Source organism: Rhinatrema bivittatum, chromosome 6 (genome assembly GCF_901001135.1).
Source record: "Rhinatrema bivittatum chromosome 6, aRhiBiv1.1, whole genome shotgun sequence".
In the NCBI taxonomy this organism is placed as follows: domain Eukaryota; kingdom Metazoa; phylum Chordata; class Amphibia; order Gymnophiona; family Rhinatrematidae; genus Rhinatrema; species Rhinatrema bivittatum.
The window spans coordinates 252,632,504-252,655,821 of NC_042620.1; the positions used below are offsets into that span (position 1 = coordinate 252,632,504).

General features: G+C 44.1%; 1 protein-coding gene across 1 annotated transcript in view; it reads right to left on the minus strand.

Annotated features, from left to right (window-relative positions):
• Positions 1 to 23,318, minus strand: part of SRCAP (Snf2 related CREBBP activator protein) — an 845,719-nt gene that overhangs the window by 172,523 nt on the left and 649,878 nt on the right. The window contains 1 exon segment of the mRNA XM_029606814.1: positions 8,535 to 8,704. Within this exon segment, the coding sequence (XP_029462674.1) occupies positions 8,535 to 8,704 (170 nt within the window).

Sequence of the window (23,318 nt, forward strand, 5' to 3'; positions counted from 1 at the left end):
CGCACACGATATACAGCTACTGCTGCCAATTGTAAACACCATTGAAGAGACAATGAAACTTGCCAATATGTATCTTGAAATAATTAAACAGCTCTTAAACCAGATGGAACTGGTAATAAACATCGACAAAACGGAATTCTTACACCTTGAACGTAAAAACATACACCACATTCAACCAACACTCACAATTAAAAATAACCAAACCATTGAGCTAGCAACAAAAGTACGAAATCTAGGAGTAATAATTGACCCTGAGCTAAACATGAAACAACACATCTCATTGAAAATAAAAGAAGGATATGCGAAACTAATGATCCTGAGAAGACTAAAACCTCTACTAACGCTAAACAATTTCCGCACAGTTCTGCAGGCAATGATATTCGCAAGTACAGACTACTGTAACTCACTACTTTTAGGACTACCACAATCTACAATTCGGCCACTACAAATATTACAAAACTCAGCTGCTAGAATTCTGACTGGCAAAAAAAAGAATGAACACAATTCAGGAACGCTCGCTGATTTACACTGGCTCCCAATTGAACAAAGAATCCAATATAAGGCGTTATGCATAATACACAAACTAATCCATGAGGAAAAAGCTGACTGGCTTAACACTGCACTGAGTGTACATGTCCCGCAAAGAAACCTAAGATCTGCTAATAAGGCTCTACTAACTGTCCCCTCTGTCAAAACAGCAAGCCTCACGCAAGTTAGGGAGAGAGCACTATCATTGGCTGGCCCCGTGCTATAGAACACCATGCCACTCGAAATAAGGATGCAGAGTAATTTCAAAATATTCAAAACCAACCTGAAAACCTGGCTTTTTAAACAAGCTTTTTATAAAGATAAAGAGAAGGAAAAAAGCAGTTGATTGATAAGGACGCACCGAACTAGAAGTGGTTACTTGTAAGCTACAAATGCACATTAATGTTAAATTCAATCCGCTTATGTTCCCAACAGACAAGCTTAATTTACACACATAGTTTATTGAAATGAATTGTTACCGCACTATGATGGCACATGATTAATTTGTAATCTATACCACTCACATTTTTATTATCGTGCCTTGCTGTAAACCGTTGTGATGGTTATCTAACTTAACGACGGTATAGAAAAGTTTTAAAATAAATAAATAAAATAAATATATTAAAAAGCACCGGTCCAAGTACAGATCTCTGAGGCACTCCACTGTTTACCTTTTTCCACTGTGAAAACAGACCATTTAATCCTACTCAGTTTCCTGTCTTTTAACCAGCTTGCAATCCACAAAAGGACATCACCTCCTATCCCATGACTTTTTAGTTTTTTTTTTTAGAAGCCTCTCATGTGGGACTTTGTCGAACGCCTTCTGAAAATCCAAATATGCCACATCTACCGGTTCACCTTTGTCCACATGTTTAATCACTCCTTCAAAAAAATGTAGATTTGTGAGGTAAATCCATGCTGATGTGTCCCATTAAACCATGACTATCTAAATGTTCGGTGACTTTATTCTTTATAACAGTTTCCACAATTTTTCCTAGCACTGAAGTCAGGCTCACTGGTCTAGAGCTTCCCGGATCTCCCTTGGAGCCCTTTTTAAATATCGGGGTTTCATTGGCCACCCTCCAATCTTTAGGTACAATGGACGATTTTAATTATAGGTTTCAAATTTTTACTATTAGGTCTGAAATTTCGTTTTTGAGTTCTTTCAGAACCCTGGGGTATATATTCCATCCGGTCCAGGTGATTTACTACTTTACAGTTTGTCAATCTGGCTTACTACATCTTCCAGGTTCACCATGATTTGGGTTCAGTTCATCTGCATCATCACCCTTGAAAACCGTCACTGGAACGGGTATCTCCCCAACCTCCTCTTCAGTAAATACTGAAGCAAAGAATTAATTTAGTCTTTCCGCAATGGCCTTATCTTCCCCTTTATCCCCTCGATCATCTAGCAGGAATGCGCACACATGCCTACGCAAGCAGGAAAAGAACCATTGCCACAGCCTACCACATAGCTAAGCAAAGCCTACCCGCACCTTAAGCAAGTTTAAGCCTGGATCCGTTCAACATCCAGCACCAAAACTCTTAAGGCATTCGATGATTTTAACAGCTCAGGCCTCTTGACTGGCCGAGAATCCCTGGAGACTGAGACTGAGAGCTAGCATCCCCGCTGCTTGTACCGCTAAACAAGCTTTGCAAATAAGCAAATTAAAACTGGCAGAAGACCTCTATCAGAACCAGAGACTATGACTCTGTGCAAGTGCCTCTCTGCACCTCTATGGGACAGGGGAACCGCCGGCGATAGTTGAGGAGGAAGTTCAACTGCCTCTCCCGCCAACTCTGCTAGGGAATTGAAAATGGCTGCTATTTCTGCACTAATGGGGAAAGTCTTAGTGCTAGACCCCATTTCCCACGAGACTCATTCTACTGGTGTGGCTATGCTTGACACAGACCCCCCTCCACCCTCCGAATGCCATGCCACTTTTGCTGCATGCAAACGTAGTTCCTCCCTGCACCCATGGCACCACCAGCACATCAATGGCAAGCACAGCAACAGTCCCTCAGCGCTACAGAACCAACACCTGGTCTCCTCTGCAGGCAGAGAAGCTGCTGAAAAACCCCATTGATGAGCTCTGCGAGCTGCTAGGGTAGAATCCCCCTTAGAGGAATCTGTGCTGCATTGGGGTTCCAACTAGTTCCTTTTTTTTTTTTTTTTAAACGCTTTGAGAACAAATAAAGATACATAGAACATAAGAACATAAGAAAATGCCATACTGGGTCAGACCAAGGGTCCATCAAGCCCAGCATCCTGTTTCCAACAGTGGCCAATCCAGGCCATAAGAACCTGGCAAGTACCCAGGTACTTTCCAGGTTCTTAAATTAATACTTTCCTTTGGGACAGAGGTTCTGGCTCCAGGAGCATAGGTCGCAGGGCAGATCAGAAAAGAATCAGACCACTGGCTATATCGGTCTCCTTTCACCAAAATTTAGTGATCCAGCCCAGGACAAATCATATAAGGACACTTCCCTACTCCTATAGGCTTTCAGTGCAGAAATGACAGCAGACTCCACCACTGTCTCGTGGGGGATGAGGAATCTGGACCACCAGATGTCTACCTCATGGACTTCCAGATTGAGCTATCAGAAGGGTCACCAACCCCCTGCTCGTCCACCTCAAACCAGGAGGGATGGCCCCACCAGGACTTGACTTAACCTTCTGGGAGGATCCATAAAGCAGAATTGCTTACCTGTAACAAGGACAGCAGGATGTTAGTCCTCACATATGGGTGACATCATCAGATGGAGCCCAACACAGAAAACTTCTGTCAAAGTTTCCAGAACTTTGGCTTGGCATATTGAGCATGCCTAGTACGCCCTATATCATGCGTCCATGCGGGGTCCCCTCTTCAGTCTCGTAACAGAATTACGATTAAAAATATAAAATAGGAGAAACCCAATTCTGCGAGGTGGTGCACAGGTTTTGTGAGGACTAACATCCTGCTGTCCTTGGAGAACACCTGTACAGTTAAGTAATTCTGCTTTCTTCAAGGACAAGCAGGATGGTAGTCCTCACACATGGGTGAACTCCTAGCTACAGGCTGCTCCCCAAAACAAATGGGGACCAACAGATATCAAGTAGGTGCCAACGGGCACAACAGTAGTGCTGTTAGTAACAGAAGGGGGAGAAAGCCTGAATCCAAACAATGGGCCCTAGGCAGGAAGAGCTAGTTCTACACCTCAAAGAGATTCTGAAGGACAGACTGGCTGAACCTACTGTCACGTTGGCCATCCCTAGCCAGAGAATAGTGAGATGCGAATGTGTGGAGAGAACTCCACATTGCAGTCTTGCAGATCTCCTCCACAGGAACTTCTTGCAAGTGGGCCACTGATGTTGCTATGGCTTTAACAGAATAAGCCTTAACATGACCCATAAAATGTAGTCCCGCCCGGGCATAATAGAAGGAGATACCCTATCCAGTTGGCTAGCAGATTGTATTTGGCAAAGGCAACTCCCAACCTATTCTTAACAAAATAAAATAAAAAGTTGGGTGGACTGTCTATGCGTTTTTGTCTGCTCCAAACAGAAGGCCAAGGCTCACTCGTGGTCCAAGCTGTGCAGTGCTCATTCACCTTGGTGCGAATGGGGCCTTGGAAAGAAAGTTGGCAGGATAATAGACTAGATGGAAGGCTGTCATCACCTTAGGCAGGAAATAGGGTGCATGTGCAAGACTACCCTGTCATGATAAAATTTAGTATAAAGTGGATAAGTCACTAAGACCTGAAGCTCGCTGACCCTGCGTGCTGAAGTGACAGCCATCAAAAATATGACCTTCGAGGTCAGGTACTTCAGGTCACAGGTATGCAGTTGTTCAAAAGGAGATTTCATTAACTGAGGTAGTAACAAGTTGAGGTCCCAAGACACAGCGGGAGGCCTTAGGGGAATCTTCAACTGAAGCAGGCCCCTCGTAAAATGTACAACTATAGGCTGTACAGAGATGGATGTACCATCTACACCATGGTGGTATGCGCCAATTGCACTCAGATGAATCATAAAGGAGTTGATTTTCAAGCCAGCCTTCGAAAGATGTAGATAATAGTCAAGCAGTTTTTGTGTGCGGCAGGAGAATGGATCTAGGGCCTTCTGTTCACACCACACAAAAAACCTACTCCACTTCAGGCCGTAGGATCATCTAGTGGAAGGCTTTCTAGAAGTCACTAAGACCAGAGATGCATCCCTTGAGAGATTGAGTGGTTGCAGGATTAACCCAACACAGCCTGGAGGTTGAGAGGATGCCAAAACTTCCCCCGACCCTGCATGATGAGATCTGGGGAAGTCCCAGGCTTCTGGATGGATAACTCCCATAGGAGTGGAAACCAGACCTGTCTTGGCCAATGAGGGGCAACGAGGATCATAGTTCTCTGTCCTCGCGAAGCTTCAAAAGAGTCTTCGCCAGCAAAGGATTGGAAGATACGCATGTTAAATGCCCTTGCCCATTGAGGGCAAAGACATCAGAGGCTGGTTTGCCATCCGTCCCATACAGGGAGCAGAATCAAGTTACCTTCCTGTTCCAGGGAGACCCGATCAGATCTATGTTTGGGCTCCCCCGGAGACAGAAGTTCTGATTCGTCACCTCCTGGTTCAGGGTCCCTTCTGAAGGCACGACTCAGTCTGTCCGCAACCATGTTCTCTGTACCTCCCAGATAAGTTGTCCTGAGCACCATCCCACTGGACAGGGACCATGACCAAATCTTGACAGTTTCTTGACACAGGAGGTACAATCCCCTAACTTGACACAGGAGGTACAATCCCTGCTTGTTTACATTGCTACCTGGTTGACTGTTTTGATCAGGGCAACTTTGTTGGACAGCCGATCTCTGAAAGCCCATAGTGTGTACCTATGGGCTTTCAGGAAGTTGATCTGGCAACAGCTTTCCTCAGCAGACCAGAGGCCCTGGGTGTGGAGCCCATCTAATGAGCTCCCCAGCCCAGGGTGGATGCATCCATGGTTAGGGCAAATTGTGTAGGATGACTCCAGAAAGAGATCCCCAGTTCCTGATTGGAGAGTACCCACCAACAGGACAAAGTCCCAGAGAGATGGAGTGACTCGGATGAAAGCTTGGAGGCTCTGTGTGGCCTGGTGCCATTGAAACCTCAGGATCCATTGAGCTCTGCGCATGTGTCAATGTGCCAAGGGAGTGACATGAATGGTTGCGACCATGTGGCCCAACCACCTCAAACATGTGCCGCGCTGACACCTGCTGGCTCCCCTGGATCTCTGCTGCAATGGACACAAGTAACAGAGAACGAGGCAGGAAGGCTTTTGCCTGAGCTGTGTCTAAGCAGGGTGCCTATAAAGTCCAACTGAGGTGATAGAAAGATGAGACTTTGGGTAATTTATAACAAATCCTAGTGTCTCCAACACTCGGATAGTCAAGCTCATGGACTGAATGACCCCTGCCTGATATGTGCTCTTGACCAGCCAATCGTCCAGATAGGGAAGACATGCACTCCCAGACTGCAGAGGTGCGCCACCACTATGACCAGGCATTTTGTGAAGACAAGTGGGGCTGACGCTAGCCCAAATGGCAACACTCTGTACTGGAAGTGCTGTTTCCCCGCCACAAATCTAAGATACTTCCTGTGACCCGGGAAGATCTCGACATGGGTGTACACGTCCTGTAGTTCGAGGGAGCATTGCCAATCTCCACTTTGCAGAAGGGAGATCAAGGTGCCCAGGGAAAACATCTTGAACTTATCTTTTTTTTTTTTTAGAAACTTGTTCAAGGCCCTTAGGTCTAGGATGGGACAGAGTCCTTCTCTTCTCTTTGGAATCAGGAAATACCTGGAATAGAATCCCTGCCCTCTCTGCCTTGGTGGAACAGCTTGACCGCCTTGGCAGTTAAGAGGGCAGAGACCTCCTCAAGCAGTACTTCCTGATGTGCTGCCAACCTCCAAAACGGGCATGGAGGGCAATTTGGCAGAAACCCAATAGGATTAATTTGTACCCCTGATGGACGATGAACAGAACCCACTGGTCAGAGGTTATACTGGGCCACCAGTTTGTGAAGAACCACAGCCTGCCCAATCAGGGGATCCAGCATCTCGGGTTCAGGCAATTGGCTTATGCTCCCTCCAATCTAGTCAAAACCCATTCCGGGAGTTGAAAGACACCAGGAGCTGAGGCTTGGGAGCTCTCTGCTGTCTGGGGCGGCCACGAGAGCTCACTTGCTTCTAACAGGAGCGAGGGGGGCGGAGGACAGTACCTCCTCTGGCGATAGACTATCCCTGCCTTGCCAACGGGCACCGCCTCCATGAGGGATGTTGAAACGAAACAAAACTTACCCGAAAACGCTGAGAAACCTATCTAAGTAACTACGGGAGGGACCGAGGGACCCAGTGTTGATTGAACACGAGGAAAACCCCAAGAAAATCAAGGAAAAATGTTTTCCACAAGTTTTAAAGAAAAGATTAAGAGCTCACTCACATGGTGATGTGAAAACTCTGCGGAAAAAAAACAGATTGAAGAGGGACCTCATGTACATGCATGCTAAATCAAAGTTCTGGAAACTGTCAGACGTTTTCTGTGCCGGACTCCATCTGATGATGTCACCCATGTGCGAGGACTACCATCCTGCTTTTCCTTGGAGAAATTTTATATAAGAACATATAACAACATAAGATATGCCTTACTAGGTTAGAACAAGAGTCAATCAAGCCCAGTATCCTGTTTCCAATAGTGACCAATCCAAGTCACAAGTACCTGGCAAGTACCCAAACACTAGATAGATCACAAGCTACTATTGCTTATTAATTACAGTCACAGCAGTTTATGTATTTATCCTCTAGGAACTTATCCAAACCTTTTTTAAACCCAGTTACACTAACTGCTGTAACCAAATCCTCTGGCAATGAATTCCAGAGCTTAACTATGCACTGAGATTTTACACCATTTACCATCTGCTAGAGACAGAGAAATACTGTGCAGGTGGGAACACTACAATGTTAATGAACTGTTCTCTGTCTCCATCTGCTGACAGGGAGGCAAAACTCCGGAATCTGGTCTGATCTGGGTATGAGAGGGGGATTTAATGGGGATGTAGAAGGACCTGAAATTCTTTCCCACTGAAACATGCACTAAAACTAATGGGACGAACTGTAAACCTTCTGAAAAGGAGCCAGAGCTAACACCCTCTAGAGCAGGGTTGGGCCACTGACCAGTCGAGTTTTTAGGACATCCTTAATGAATATACATGAGGGAGATTTACATGTACAGTGCCTCAATTGTATGCATATTTACTTCATATATATTCATAATGTTTATCCTAAAAACTCAACCAAAGATAGTAGCCCTCAAGAACCAGAGATGTCCACCCCTGCTGTAGAGTATTTTCTCCTCGCTTTTCAGTACTGACAATAAGAGTGTAAAAAAAAAAAGGAAAGTTGGTTCTTACCTGCTAATTTTTGTTCCTGTAGTACCACAGATCAGTCCATCTGCTGGAAGGGAGGCAAAACCAGGAGTCTGGACTGATCTGGGTACGTAGAGGGAATCACCATTAGAGATATCTTCACCCATCGCAATCTGCAGCAACAGGGTCCCTCATACCCTGCGCTCCTGCCTCCACCTCCCTCTCTGTCTGTGGAACACATTGATTTATTAGTGTCTTTTCCCCCACAAATCTGCAACTGCCTTTTATATGATACTTCTTGTTCCAACAATACACCCTCTCCCTCTGCTTCTGGAGTTAGTAATATTGGAGAATCCTTTTCTACACAAACAGAGTAAGTGTCATTAAAAGTTGGCTCCTAACATAAGCCTGGAAAATGGATGCTCAAGTTAATGCAGGTAAAATGGAAATACAAAGCTCAGAATACTTTCAACCTGAGATGTCATCACATAACACGTCAGTCATTATCAAAGGCCAGCTGACGGCTAGACATCAGGTATAAAATACATTCTGATCATCACACTGCATATTACAACCCAGACTTCTCCAGTGCATTTATAGGAGGCAAAGAAAGGCTTCTCCTTGTTGGCTCTGGATACCTGTCTCTGTTCCACCCTGGTGGACCCGTCCAACCTTAGGTAGATATGCCCATGGTAGTTGAGGAACTGCTCCAGCACATCTAGCATGCGGGTCATCTGAGTGAATATTAATACTCTGTGACTGCCAGCCTTCAGCTGTCGTAACAGCCAGTCCAGGGTCTGAAGCTTCCCTGCAAAAGCAAATGGGAAATGTAAGCGTTGAGCCACAGAGTAAAACTTAAGTAAAGGGAGTTAAGTAACTCATCTCAAAGCCACAGCAGATCAGTGGCATAAAGAGGTTTAGAAGTGAAAGTTTAGAAGAGGTTTAGAAGGAGAATAAGTGACTTGGGATCAAGATCTGACATATCAAGCCAGTGTCAGAGCAGCGGGTTAGAACCCTGGAGTTCCAATATCTGACTACAAGATTAACCAGAAAATAAAGCAAAACAATGTGCCAACCATCCCAAAAAATCATTTGTAGGAAGCTGAAAGCCAATGGAGAAATTACCTGATAATTTAATTTTAATTATTTAATTTTATTTATTTAACACTTTTTCTATACCGGCATTCGTAGGACACATCATGTCGGTTTACAAGTAACTGAGAAAGGAAATTACAATGAACGAGGAAAAAGGGCTAACTGGATAATATACAAAAGTACAAGTGAAGAGAGTCAACGAGCAGAGTTACAACTTTTGCATTCATGTTAGGATTAGTTATGCAAGTGAACTTATAAACAATGTTAAGGAGGCATGTGCACTTAAGAACTTAGCATATGAAACTTATTTACAGTATGAAGGAGGCAAGTGCACGTATGTACAGTTAAATGCTGGTGCAGATGGACTCAGGACCAATGGGTTTATGCTCCTCTGCCAACAGATGGAGATGGAGTCAGGTTTCAAAGCTGACATCACCCTAGATACAGCCCTGCAGTGACCTCAGCCCTTCAATATTCTCTTCAAAAGTCACTGTGGAATTCTATCAAAAAAACAATTAAAACAGATAGCTGTAACTGTACTCAACTAAACAAACACTGAACCCCAGTAAGAACATAAGCGCCCTGATCTAGGGACTGGATAATGGCTTACCCGTAATCTCTTGGAATCTCTATCCACTCCACGGGTAAATCCTTGGCACCGTTCTCAGGCAGCCGTGGGTGGGATGATGGGTCCAGCAAGCTATTCATCCTGTTTCCTTGCACCGTGAAGGACAAACAGGCAGTCCCGTCTTTTGGATTGGTTCTTAAACTTCCAGATACCGCACCAAAAGCCCACTGACAAATGGTGGAGGCGGTACTCTTCCGCATCCTTGTGGTCCATCTAAGGATGGCAACAAAATGGATTGAATCAAATGAAACTCCAAGACTACCTTGGTACAAAGCTGTAATACTCCTGAAGTCATCCAGAGGAACGGTTCCCGACACGACAATGCCTGTAGTTCAGGGATGCAACATGCCAAGCATATAGCCACCAGGAACACTGCTTTCAGGGTTAATAAATGCAAGGAAAGACTGTGCAGCAGAAGAAAGGAAGGCCCTGCCAAAAACTCCAATACCAGATTAAGATTCCACAAGGGAACCGGCCACCGTAGGTGTGGCCAGAGGTGCGTCACACCTTTCAGAAAACAGGCCATGTCCGGATGAGCCAACAGGCGGGTTCCGTTCACCTCAACTATGAAACAGGAAAGTGATGCTACTTGGACCTTCAAGGAGTTAAGGGTCAAACCTTTATTCAACCCTTCCTGCAAAAATTCCAGAATTAATGTGATTTTGACTGGCCGAGGGGAAATACTGCATTCCTTGCACCAGACCTCAAATACTCTCCAGACCCGTACATACGCTAGGGACGTGGAGAATTTCCATGCACGGAGTAAGATGGCAATTACTGCCTCCAAATATCCTTGCTTCATCAGGCGAGCCCTCTCAAGGTCCAGACCATAAGAGAATCAAGTCGGATCGTCATGAAGGACCGGCCCCTGCTATAGCAGGTCCCTGTGCGGTGGGAGGCACATGGTGGTCTCCACCAGGAATCTCCGTATGTCCGCATACCATGGACACCTGGGCCAATCTGGAGCTACTAGTAGGACTAATCCCCTGTGGTGCTCGATTCTGCGAATGACCCTGCCTAGGAGGGGCCATGGAGTGAAGGCATAGCACAGCTCCTCTTCCAGCCAGATCTGAATGAAAGCATCGATCCCCAGGTTCAACTGATCTCTTCTGTGACTGAAGAATCAGAGAACCTTCACATTGTGAGATGCAGTCAGCAAGTTGATGGATGGGAGACCCCAGCGATCTACTACTAGCTGAAAGGCTTTGGCCGACAACGCCCACTCTCTTTCTTCCAGACTCTCCCTGCTTAGAAAGTCTGCTCTGATGTTGTTTTTTCCTGTGACGTGGGACACTGATAGATGTATTTCTGCCCATTCCATAAGGAGATCTATCTTTCGTGATTCTTGCTGGCTTTTGGTTCCACCGAGACGGTTGATGAGGCTGCTGTTGTTGCATTGTCCAACACTATGTGGACCGCTTGACCCTGGAGTATGTGGCTGAACTTTAGACACACCAATCTGACTGCCCAGGCTTCCAGACGGTTTATGGTCCAGAGGGCCTCTTCCTTGGTCCAACGCCCCTAGGCTCTCAGTTCCTGACAGGGATCTCTCTCTCTTGTGAGGGCCAGCCAGTTCCGAGGGGACCAGGGTACTCCCCTGCCCAGATGTAATTCCTGCAGCCACCTGCAGCAGTCCAGCAGCAAGAGGGGGGCTTCCTAGTCTTTTGCATTGAGTGTCACATGTATGAATTTTTACCCACCGGTGAGAAGTTGGACATATACATGCGATGCAAAGAGCTCCTGGCTCTCAGAGAATGAGTCCGATCTCTGGAGGTTAGAGTGGCAGACCTGGAGGAGCTGAGGCAGACAGAGAGGTATATAGATGAGACCTTCAGGGACACAGTAGCCAAGTCCCAACTTCAGACTGACAGCCCTGGTGCTGCCCTGGAGGAAGAAGGTCTCATGATTGGAGAGCATCAACCTGGTGCAGCAGGAAAGGATCCTGTAGCAAGGACCTGCTCTCCAGGTGATGCATTGTCCTTTCGCACCGAGGATATCTCCCCAAGGTCTACAGCCCAGGAGGGAAGGGTTAGGTCGGCTGTCATAGTTGGTGATTCGATTATTAGGAATGTAGACAGCTGGGTGGCTGATGGGCGTGAGGATCGCCTGGTAACATGCCTACCTGGTGCAGAGGTGGAGGACCTCACGCATCACCTAGATAGGATTTTAGACAGTGCTGGGGAGGAGCCGGCTGTCATGGTACATGTGGGCACCAACGACATAGGAAAATGTGGGAGGGAGGTTCTGGAAGCCAAATTTAGGCTCTTAGGTAGAAAGCTTAAATCCAGAACCTCCAGGGTAGCATTCTCTGAAATGCTCCCTGTTCCATATGCAGGTCACCAGAGGCAGGCAGAGCTCTGGAGTCTCAATGCGTGTATGAGACGATGGTGCAAGGAAGAGGGATTCAGTTTTGTTAGGAACTGGGGAACCTTTTGGGGAAGGGGGAGTCTCTTCCGAAGGGATGGGCTCCACTTTAACCAGGGTGGAACCAGACTGCTGGCGCTAACCTTCAAAAAAGGAGATAGAGCAGCTTTTAAACTAGAACAAAGGGGAAAGCAGACAGTTGCTCAGCAGTGCATGGTTCAAAGAGAGGTATTTTCAAAGGATACTAATGATGCATTAGAATTAGGGCATCTCGACAGTGAGGTTCCAATAATAAGAAAAGTAGTCCAAGTGCCTGTAACTAAAAACTCACCTGAGCTAAAAAATTCTAACTTATTCCTATTAATTAAAAAGCAGAATGAAAATACAAACAAAAAACAAACTTTAAAATGTTTGTATGCTAATGCCACAAGTCTAAGAAGTAAGATGGGAGAATTAGAATGTATAGCAGTGAATGATGCCAAACACCTACAGTTACCACCGTTTGCCAATTCAATTATATATGGTTCCTTGATAAAGTCTAGCAAACGACCCAATTATTTTCATAAAGTCCAGCAAACGAAAAAAATTATTTAGAGAAAACAGGACTGCATCAGCAAGCCATTGTCGACGTGCTACAAAAGATTATTTGAGAATCCTACGGAATCCATCTTTAGTGAAATTGAACTTCTAGTAAAAGAAGGTACAGAAGTTGGTTTTTTGACATCTCAAGAAGCCTCTTCTTCATAAATGCTCTCAGGTCCCAGTTTTTTACATTTTGCCTAAGATTCACAAAGACATTGATAACCCCCCAGGAAGACCTATAGTCTCTAGTAAGGGTTCACTGTTGGAACCTTTGTCCCAATTTGTGGATTTTTTTCTTGCACCTTTTGTTCGACAATTAAAATCATATATCATAGATTCTCAACAGCTAATACAATTTCTAGACAATTATCATAATGATCATGTTGATTTTTCATCAATACATCTGGTAACCCTTGATGTGGAAGCATTGTACACTAACATTCCCCAGGATAAAGCGATTGATATTGCGAAAGAGTTTTTTGAAAAAAGATTGAGACCGCACAGGATCCCGTCCTCTTTCTTGGTGGCATTGACACGCATAGCATTGACAAAAAACTTTTTTGCATGGGAGGGGACTTTCTATCAACAAATTTGTGGGACAGCCATGGGGGCCACTATGGCCCCTGATATAGCCAATTTGTTTATGGGCCATTTTGAGGATGAATGGATATATGTGAACAATCCTCTCTCACGGTATATTTCCACGTGGAAAAGGTACATTGATGATATTCTCCTGTTCTGGATCGGATCAGTGGAGATTTTTCAAGATTTCTTGGTATGGCTCAACAATTGTAATACACATTTGAAGTTCACAGCGAACATATATACAACACAGATTGATTTCTTAGACATTCATATTTCAAAAACGTCAACTGGTTTTGAAACTACCCTCTTTAGGAAACCAGCATCAAGCAACAATCTGTTACATTTCTCGAGTGCCCACCCTAGGTCACTAAGAGAGTTTACCTACCAGCCAGTTTTTTAGGCTGAGGCGTCTATGCACCACTCTGTCTGAATTCCAACATCAAGCGAAAGATCTATGGACAAGGTTTCTTTATAGAGGATATCCATCCAAGTGTATTAAGAAGGCATACATGAGGGCAAAGTATACACATCGAGACTGGCTTTTTTTGCCACGAGTTGATAAGGATGACATATTAACTTGTATTCTGCCCTATTTTTCAATGGCATCAAAAATGAAGCACATTATTTCTCAAAACTGGAATATATTGCAATTACACACTGAATTTCAAAATAGTCCAAGATTCACATACACGCGTGGTGCTAATCTAAAGGATCAGTTGGTACATTCCGACTCTTCAGTGCGTGGTATTATCCATCACTCGGGGTCTCATACGAAGTGTGGCTCTTGTACTGTTTGCCACATTATGATTTTGACCTTGGTACTACATTTCTCTAGATTGAACAAGAATGTGATTTTGCATCACAATAAAGACTGTTTATCATCAGGGGTTATTTATATCATACAATGTCCCTGCAATCTATGTTATGTGGGTAAAACAAAAAGGTCACTGAAGACACGGCTAATTGAACACTGTTCATGTATTAACATGCAAAGAATCACTGCTCCTTTAGTCCCCCATTGTCTAGAATTCTCACATACCTTTGATGATTTGAGAGTCTGTGTGCTCGAACAGCTGACTCCATCATGGCGTGGTGGAGATTTTGATAAAAGACTACTTCAAGCAGAACAACGATATATCCACCGTCTGGACACAGTTCACCCGCGGGGCCTCAACAACATTCTGGAATACAATGTTTTTCTATGATGACTCTTTTTGACGGACTTGTTCCGGCGTTTTTTGTTTTCAATTCCTCTGATAGTTTGCCTTGCTTTTGCTTACAGGTTACGTTCCCTGCAAGCGTCCTGTTTCCATGGTAATTGTAAACGTAATCTGACGTCATCACGCCCGTAAAAGAGCGGGCTATTTAATCCTTGATACCGGTTTAATGTGGTCTCTAGCCCAGCGTTGTTGAATGGGATTTTACAGAGACTTTAGGTCCTGCTATGAATAGGTGGCTACACCGTTGCTAGTTAAGTATATTCTATATTCTGTTTACTTTTATTATCTAGCACCAATAGATTTTGTTTTCATTTTTTAGATATCTCATTAAGATTATTTGACTCCTGAAGAAGCAGCCGTAAGGCTGCGAAACACGGCCGCTGTCGAGTCAGCATTTAACATACATTGAATATGAGTCAGCATTTAACATACATTGAATATAAGATATGTGTATCAACAGTCATCTATGTCAAACGGATCATACTATGAGACATCGAAAGGACAATGATAATCTATCCTGCTAGAGAATAGTGCTTGAGGCTATTGCACTGTTGGACTATTTAATTTAATTTAAACATCTTTTGAGAGTACGATGTGAATATATAAGCTGCACATACTGATACATAATTTGAGCAACACCGGAGCGTGTGATTCCAACATACAGGCTGCAAATGATTGAAAAGACCGGACGGCTCGGTGTGTTCTTACTGAGCACGTCAACAATGGCTTGCTGAGTCCTGTTTTCTCTAAATAATTTTTTTCGTTTGCTGGACTTTATGAAAATAATTGGGTCGTTTGCTAGATTTTATCAAGGAACCATATATAATTGAATTGGCAAACGGTGGTAACTGTAGGTGTTTGGCATTACCTTTTGTGTTTTTACCACTAAGATTAGATAGGTTCGCAATATTTATTCTTTGTGATTTGCTAGCAGTGAATGATGACATAGACTTAATTGGCATCTCAGAGACATGGTGGAAGGAGGACAACCAATGGGAGTGTGCTATACCGGGGTACAAATATCACAATGACAAAGAGGAACACCCAGGAGGTGATGTGGCGCTTTATGTCCGGGATGGCATAGCGTCCAACAGGATAAACATCCTGCATGAGACTAAATGCACAATTGAATCTTTATGGGTAGAAATCCCTTGTGTGTCGGGGAAGACTATAGTGATAGGAGTATACTACCGTCCACCTGGTCAAGATGGTGAGACGGACAGTGAAATGCTAAGAGAAATTAGGAAGCTAACCAAATTGGTAGTGCGGTAATAATGGGAAACTTCAATTACCAAAAATCAACCGAAGCAAACCTTGCACAGAAGCAAGTACTCACGTAAACATGGTGCAGGAAAGAATATACAGTTCCATCGAAATTTCAAATAGACTTTTATTATATCTTCAGGCATTCAAAGTTCAGTTAAGTGCGGCAACTCCATTTCGAGTAAACAAACAGAAATTTTTAAAGTCCCCCGACACGGTCCGTGTTTCGGGTAAGCTGCATCAGGAGGGACCACAGCGGGTTTATAATCTACGATAAAATAATATACATCAAGGATGGAACAATTAAGGCTGCGGGTAAAGAAATATACAAAAGAGAGTTCATACCTTTGTGGTTGACATCAGGAGCGCAACGCCCTGTATCAGTGACAGCCATTTAAAGGGCAAAAAGGCGCGAAAGAGAAGGAGTCTCTCTCGCGAGATGCTGAAAGCGATAAGAACACAGTACCACACGTGTAGAATAATAACATATTAATAAAACAAGTACCATTCTATTTCCCTGTTTAGGCCATGGGGTGAAACCGTGTCCAAGGTAAAAATCCAGCGCTGTTCTCTCCTACCCAGTATCCCGGCAAAGTCTCCACCCCGGCAAGGGAGTGAGACTGCCTCCAGGACAAGGAAGGAGAGAGAAGCAACGGAGTGACCAGCCTGGAGCCAGTGTGATACCAAAGGCTCATCGATTCTGGAGGATCTAATGTTGCAGCAGTGCTCAATGATCCTTGTCTTGATCATCCGTGAAGTTTTGCCCACGTACAGCAGGGGGCAGGGGCACTTAACCACATATACTACTCCTCTAGAGGTGCAGTCAGTTTTAGAAAACAATTTGAACACTCGTCCAGTTTTTGGATGTATAAATTCTGTGGACAATGCCGTGTGCTGGCACATAGTGCAGTGGCCACAGGGCGAATGCTCACCTCTCACAAATGGTCGCACTTCACTCAGATGACTCGCCGTGTGCACCAGCCGGTCCCGTAGGTTGGTCCCTCTTTTAAACGTGAACCGGAGTGGTGCATGCATAAGGTCATTCAGGGAGAGAGCTACCCAGTGTCTTTTTATCATGTTGGCTATGGACCTGCCAACAACAGAGAAGGGGAGGATACAGTTCAGGGATGTGTCATCAGAAGTCACAGATGGTGTAAAAAGCCATTCCCGGTGCGTGTATAGTGCCCGCTTAAACGCCTTCTTTATGACCCTTGGTGGATAACCCCTCTCTGAAAACCGGACAGATAAACACTGGGCCTGTGACAGAAAGTCAGCACGATTGGAGCAAAGTCTGCGGAGTCTCAGAAATTGTCCTATGGGGATGTTATCGCGGAGTGCCCTGGGGTGGCAGCTGTCATAAGCCAACAAGGTGTTCCGGTCTGTGTCTTTGCGAAATAGTGAAGTCTCAAAATGATCACCCTTCCAAAAAATGGCCACATCCAAAAAGGACACATGTGTGGAGTGAATGTTGAAATTAAACTGAATATGGGGATTAAGGGAGTTGACCCAGTCAAAAAATACAAAGAATTGTATATCTGAACCTGTCCATATTATAAAGACATCATCTATGTAGCGTAGCCATATATGGATGAATGAAGACCATTCCGAAGAATGGATATGGGATTCTTCATAATCATCCATATATAGGCACGCAAGGCTTGGTGCCATTGTCGCCCCCATTGCAGTCCCCTTATTCTGCTGGTAAATTTGACCCTGAAATTGAAAAAAATTCTTTGTTAATGCGATCTCCGCAAGTTGAATCAAAAAGGGGGGTAGTGACCCAGTGGGGAGCTGGACGAGTGTTCAAAGCCTTCTCAATGACTATCAACGCCTCAGATTGAGGAATGTTTGAATAAAGGGAAACTACGTCAAGGGTAATGAGAAATATAGTCGGTTGGGTTATCTCTATCTGATCCAGGATAGACATGAAATGTGAGGAATCCCTCACAAAAGACTTCGAGCATGGTACCAGAGGCTTCAAAAATACGTCTACGAACTGGGATAACGGCTCCAATAGAGAACTGATGCCGGATACTATCGGACGTCCCGGGGGATTTCTCAAAGATTTGTGGACTTTTGGGAGCATATAGAACAATGGCATGATGGGATGAACAGCCACTAAAAATTTAGCTTCTTTATTTGTAATTATACGTGCGTCAAGAGCCATTTGAACCAGGGATTTAATCTCAAGGAGTAAAGACTCCGTAGGATCTACGGGTAGAGGAGTATAAAAGCTAGTGTCTCCCAATTGTCTAAGCGCCTCAGCGACATAGTCAGACCTGTTTTGAACCACTATGCCTCCCCCCTTGTCTGCTGGCTTAATCACAATAGACTGGTCTTTGGCTAGAACCCCTATAGCGCGACCCTCATCTCTTGACAAGTTATACCTAATATATCGTTTTTGGGAACAAATCAAACTGACATCTCTACAAACAAGGCGTTCAAAGGCGCCTAAAGATACATCAATAGCTCCCGGTGGAGTCCATTTTGATCTCGGGTGTACCACAGAAAAGTCAGATGACGGTGGGGAGTCTTCAAAAAACAGACACTGGGTAGCTCTCTCCCTGAATGACCTTATGCATGCACCACTCCGGTTCACGTTTAAAAGAGGGACCAACCTACGGGACCGGCTGGTGCACACAGCGAGTCATCTGAGTGAAGTGCGACCATTTGTGAGAGGTGAGCATTCGCCCTGTGGCCACTGCACTATGTGCCAGCACACGGCATTGTCCACAGAATTTATACATCCAAAAACTGGACGAGTGTTCAAATTGTTTTCTAAAACTGACTGCACCTCTAGAGGAGTAGTATATGTGGTTAAGTGCCCCTGCCCCCTGCTGTACGTGGGCAAAACTTCACGGATGATCAAGACAAGGATCATTGAGCACTGCTGCAACATTAGATCCTCCAGAATCGATGAGCCTTTGGTATCACACTGGCTCCAGGCTGGTCACTCCGTTGCTTCTCTCTCCTTCCTTGTCCTGGAGGCAGTCTCACTCCCTTGCCGGGGTGGAGACTTTGCCGGGATACTGGGTAGGAGAGAACAGCGCTGGATTTTTACCTTGGACACGGTTTCACCCCATGGCCTAAACAGGGAAATAGAATGGTACTTGTTTTATTAATATGTTATTATTCTACACGTGTGGTACTGTGTTCTTATCGCTTTCAGCATCTCGCGAGAGAGACTCCTTCTCTTTCGTGCCTTTTTGCCCTTTAAATGGCTGTCACTGATACAGGGCGTTGCGCTCCTGATGTCAACCACAAAGGTATGAACTCTCTTTTGTATATTTCTTTACCCGCAGCCTTAATTGTTCCATCCTTGATGTATATTATTTTATCGTAGATTATAAACCCGCTGTGGTCCCTCCTGATGCAGCTTACCCGAAACACGGACCGTGTCGGGGGACTTTAAAAATTTCTGTTTGTTTACTCGAAATGGAGTTGCCGCACTTAACTGAACTTTGAATGCCTGAAGATATAATAAAAGTATATTTGAAATTTCGATGGAACTGTATATTCTTTCCTGCACCATGTTTACGTGGAAACTTCAATTACCCCAATACTGACTGGGTATGAGAGATACAGTTCCTGGATGGAATAAATGATAGCTTTATGGAGCAATTGGTTCGGGAACCGACGAGAGAGGGAGCAATTATAGATCTAATTCTCAGTGGAGCACAGGATTTGGTGAGAGAGATAACGGTGGTGGGGCCGCTTGGCAATAGTGAGCATAATATGATCAAATCTGAATTAATGACTGGAAGGGGGACAGTAAGCAAATCCACGGCTCTCGTGCTAAACTTTCAAAAGGGAAACTTTGATAAAATGAGAAAAATAGTTAGAAAAAAACTGAGAGGAGCAGCTACAAAAGTAAAAAGTGTGCAAGAGACGTGGTCATTGTTAAAAAATACCATCCTAGAAGCACAGTCCAGATGTATTCCACACATTAAGAAAGGTGGAAAGAAGGCAAAACGATTACAGAGATGGTTAAAAGGGGAGGTGAAAGAAGCTATTTTAGCCAAAAGATCTTCATTCAAAAATTGGAAGAAGGATCCAACAGAAGAAAATAGGATAATGCATAAATGTTGGCAAGTTAAATGTAAGACATTGATAAGTAAGACAGGCTAAGAGAGATTTTGAAAAGAAGTTGGCCGTAGAGGTAAAAACTCACAGTAAAAACTTTTAAAATATATCCGAAGCAGAAAGCCTATGAGGGAGTCAGTTGGACCGTTAGATGATAGAGGGGTTAAAGGGGCACTTACAGAAGATAAGGCCATCACGGAAAGATTAAATGATTTCTTTGCTTCGGTGTTTACTGAAGAGGATTTTGGGAAGGTACCCGTACTGCAGAAGGTTTTCATGGGTAATGATTCAGATGGACTGAACCAAATCACAGTGAACCCAGAAGATGTGGTAGACCCGACTGACAAACTGAAGCGTAGTAAATCACTTGGACCGCATGGTATATACCCCAGAGTTCTGAAGGAACTCAAAAATGAAATTTCAGACCTATTAGTAAAAATTGGTAACCTATCATTAAAATCATCCATTGTACCTGAAGACTGGAGGATAGCTAATATAACCCCAATATTTAAAAAGGGCTCCAGGGCCAATCCGGGAAACTACAGACCCATTAGCCTGACTTCAGTGCCAGGAAAAATAGTGGAAAGTGTTCTAAACATCAAAATCACAGAACATATAGAAAGACATGGTTTAATGGAACAAAGTCAGCATGGCTTTACCCAAGGCAAGTCTTGCCTCACAAATCTGCTTTACTTTTTTGAAGGAGTTAATAAACATGTGGATAAAGGTGAACCGGTAGATGTAGTGTACTTGGATTTTCAGAAGGCGTTTGACAAAGTTCCTCATGAGAGGCTTCTAGGAAAAGTAAAAAGTCATGGGATAGGTGGCGATGTCCTTTCGTGGATTACAAACTGGCTAAAAGACAGGAAACAGAGTAGGATTAAATGGACAATTTTCTCAGTGGAAGGGCGTGGGCAGTGGAGTGCCTCAGGGATCTGTATTGGGACCCTTACTTTTCAATATATTTATAAATGATCTGGAAAGAAATACGACAAGTGTTTAGCAGATTGTGATAAATTGCAGGAAGACCTTGTGAGACTGGAAAATTGGGCATCCATATGGCAGATGAAATTTAATGTGGATAAGTGCAAGGTGATGCATATAGGGAAAAATAACCCATGCCATAGTTACACAATGTTAGGTTCCATATTAGGTGCTACTACCCAAGAAAGAGATCTAAGCGTCATAGTGGATAACACATTGAAATAGTCGGTTCAGTGTCTGCGGCAGTCAAAAAAGCAAACAGAATGTTTGGAATTATTAGAAAGGGAATGGTGAATAAAACGGAAAATGTCATAATGCCTCTGTATCGCTCCATGGTGAGACCACGCCTTGAATACTGTGTACAATTCTGGTCGCCGCATCTCAAAAAAGATATAATTGCGATGGAGAAGGCACAGAGAAGGGCTACCAAAATGATAAGGGGAATGGAACAGCTCCCCTATGAGGAAAGACTAAAGAGGTTAGGACTTTTCAGCTTGGAGAAGAGATGACTGAGGGGGGATATGATAGAGGTGTTTAAAATCTTGAGAGGTCTAGAACGGGTAGATGTGAATCGGTTATTTACTCTTTCAGATAATAGAAAGACTAGGGGGCACTCCATGAAGTTAGCATGTGGCACATTTAAAACTAATTGGAGAAAGTTCTTTTTCACTCAACACACAATTAAACTCTGGAATTTGTTGCCAGAGGATATGGTTCGTGCAGTTAGTATAACTGTGTTTAAAAAAGGACTGGATAATTTCTTGGAGGAGAAGTCCATTACCTGCTATTAATTAAGATGACTTAGAAATTAGCTACTGCTATTACTAGCAACAGGAACATGGAATAGACTTAGTTTTTGGGTACTTGCCAGGTTCTTATGGCCTGGATTGGCCACTGTTGGAAACAGGATGCTGGGCTTGATGGACCCTTGGTCTGACCCAGTATGGCATGTTCTTATGTGCTTCCATCGATAAGTGGAAGCGAATCGAATAGTCTTTAGACAGTGGGTTCAGACGTGGGAGCGCTGAAGTGGTTGCATGTGTGTTCTTGCCCACTGCACTACTTCCAGGATTGCTGCCATCAAAATGATGATTTGAAGATAGCTACACACCGTCGGGCGCTTCGTGTTCATCAGACACGTTTGGGACATCAACTTCCTTATCCTCGTGGTCGGGAGGAAGATCTTGCCCTGCTTGGTGTCGAACCAGACTCCCAGATACTCCAAGGACTGGGAGGATTTGAGACTGCTTTTGTCCAGGTTTATGACCCAGCCGAGTTCCTGAAGCAAGGAGGTCACCCTGTTGGTCATCTGGAGACTCTCTTCCACAGACTTGGTCTGGATCAACCAGTCGTCCAAGTATGGGTGCACCAGGTTTCCCTCTTTTCTCAACGCTGCCGCTACAACCACCATAATCTTGGAAAATGTTCTGTGGGAGGCGGCCGCCAGGCCAAAGGGCAGTGCCCAGAACTGATAATGGCGACTCAGTACCGCAAAGCATAGGAAACGTTGATATTCCTGCCGGATTTGAATATGTAGGTATGCCTTGGATAGGTCCAGGGAGGTTAAGAACTCTACTGATTGTATGGCCATTATCACGGAGCATAGGGTTTCCATGTGATAACACTGGGCAGCAATGAAAGTGTTACTGACCTAAAAAGGTGCTACTCTGTAGTATCTTGATGTGCTGAACACGAATATGACCAGGAAAAGTTTTTACTGGCTCTCGTTTTGAAAATATTTAATATAGTTCACTTTCTATGTTTAATCATGTAAATTTATCCAGTAGGACTGTAAATAAGCCTAGAATGATGTAATATTGCATAATACCATCATGCACACATCATCCAGAGTTTATTACATCATTTTCTGATGCAATGCAGTTCTACTGCCATGCTGCTGCTGAGTAAGCTGACATCAGCAGTGTACTATATGAAGCCCAGTCAGAAAGGGTGAGCATTTGAAATATTCATGCTGGCTGACTACTGCTGGACACTCTGCAGAGATGCTCCCGAACAGGTGTACAAGAGACAAGCAAAGAAATCTAAGACGTAGTCTATGACTTCATTTTTCAAACGGTATTAACCGTAGGTCTCCTACTATTGGCATACAATTCAAGATGTAATTATATTATTGCATATTACAAAAAAACTAGAGCACATTTTGCATTTTCACAGTCACATTCATGTTTAGCACATGGAAATGTATAAGAATTGATTAATTTCATTTCCGGAACATGACTTTTGTGAAAATTTGTTGCCCAGTGTAATGAATCACTAGTAGATATTGGTTGATATTCTTGAGGTCCACTATGGGGCAAAAGGAACCTTCCCTTCTTGGGTACGATGAAATAAATGGTATAACACCTCGTATTTTCCTGTGGCGCAGATACTGGGATTATAGCCCTCATCCTGAAGAGCCATAACAGGGTAGTCTCCACTGCCTGCTTCTTGTGCTAGGAGTGGCAAGGAGATATCATGAATATGTCCCGAGGAGTGCTGCGAAATTCCAGCGCATATCCTTCTCATCTGACTTCCAGTATCCCATTTGTCCGAAGTGATCTCGACCCACTGTTGGCAGAAGAGGGACAGTCAACCCCCTATCTCCTCGTTATGAGGGT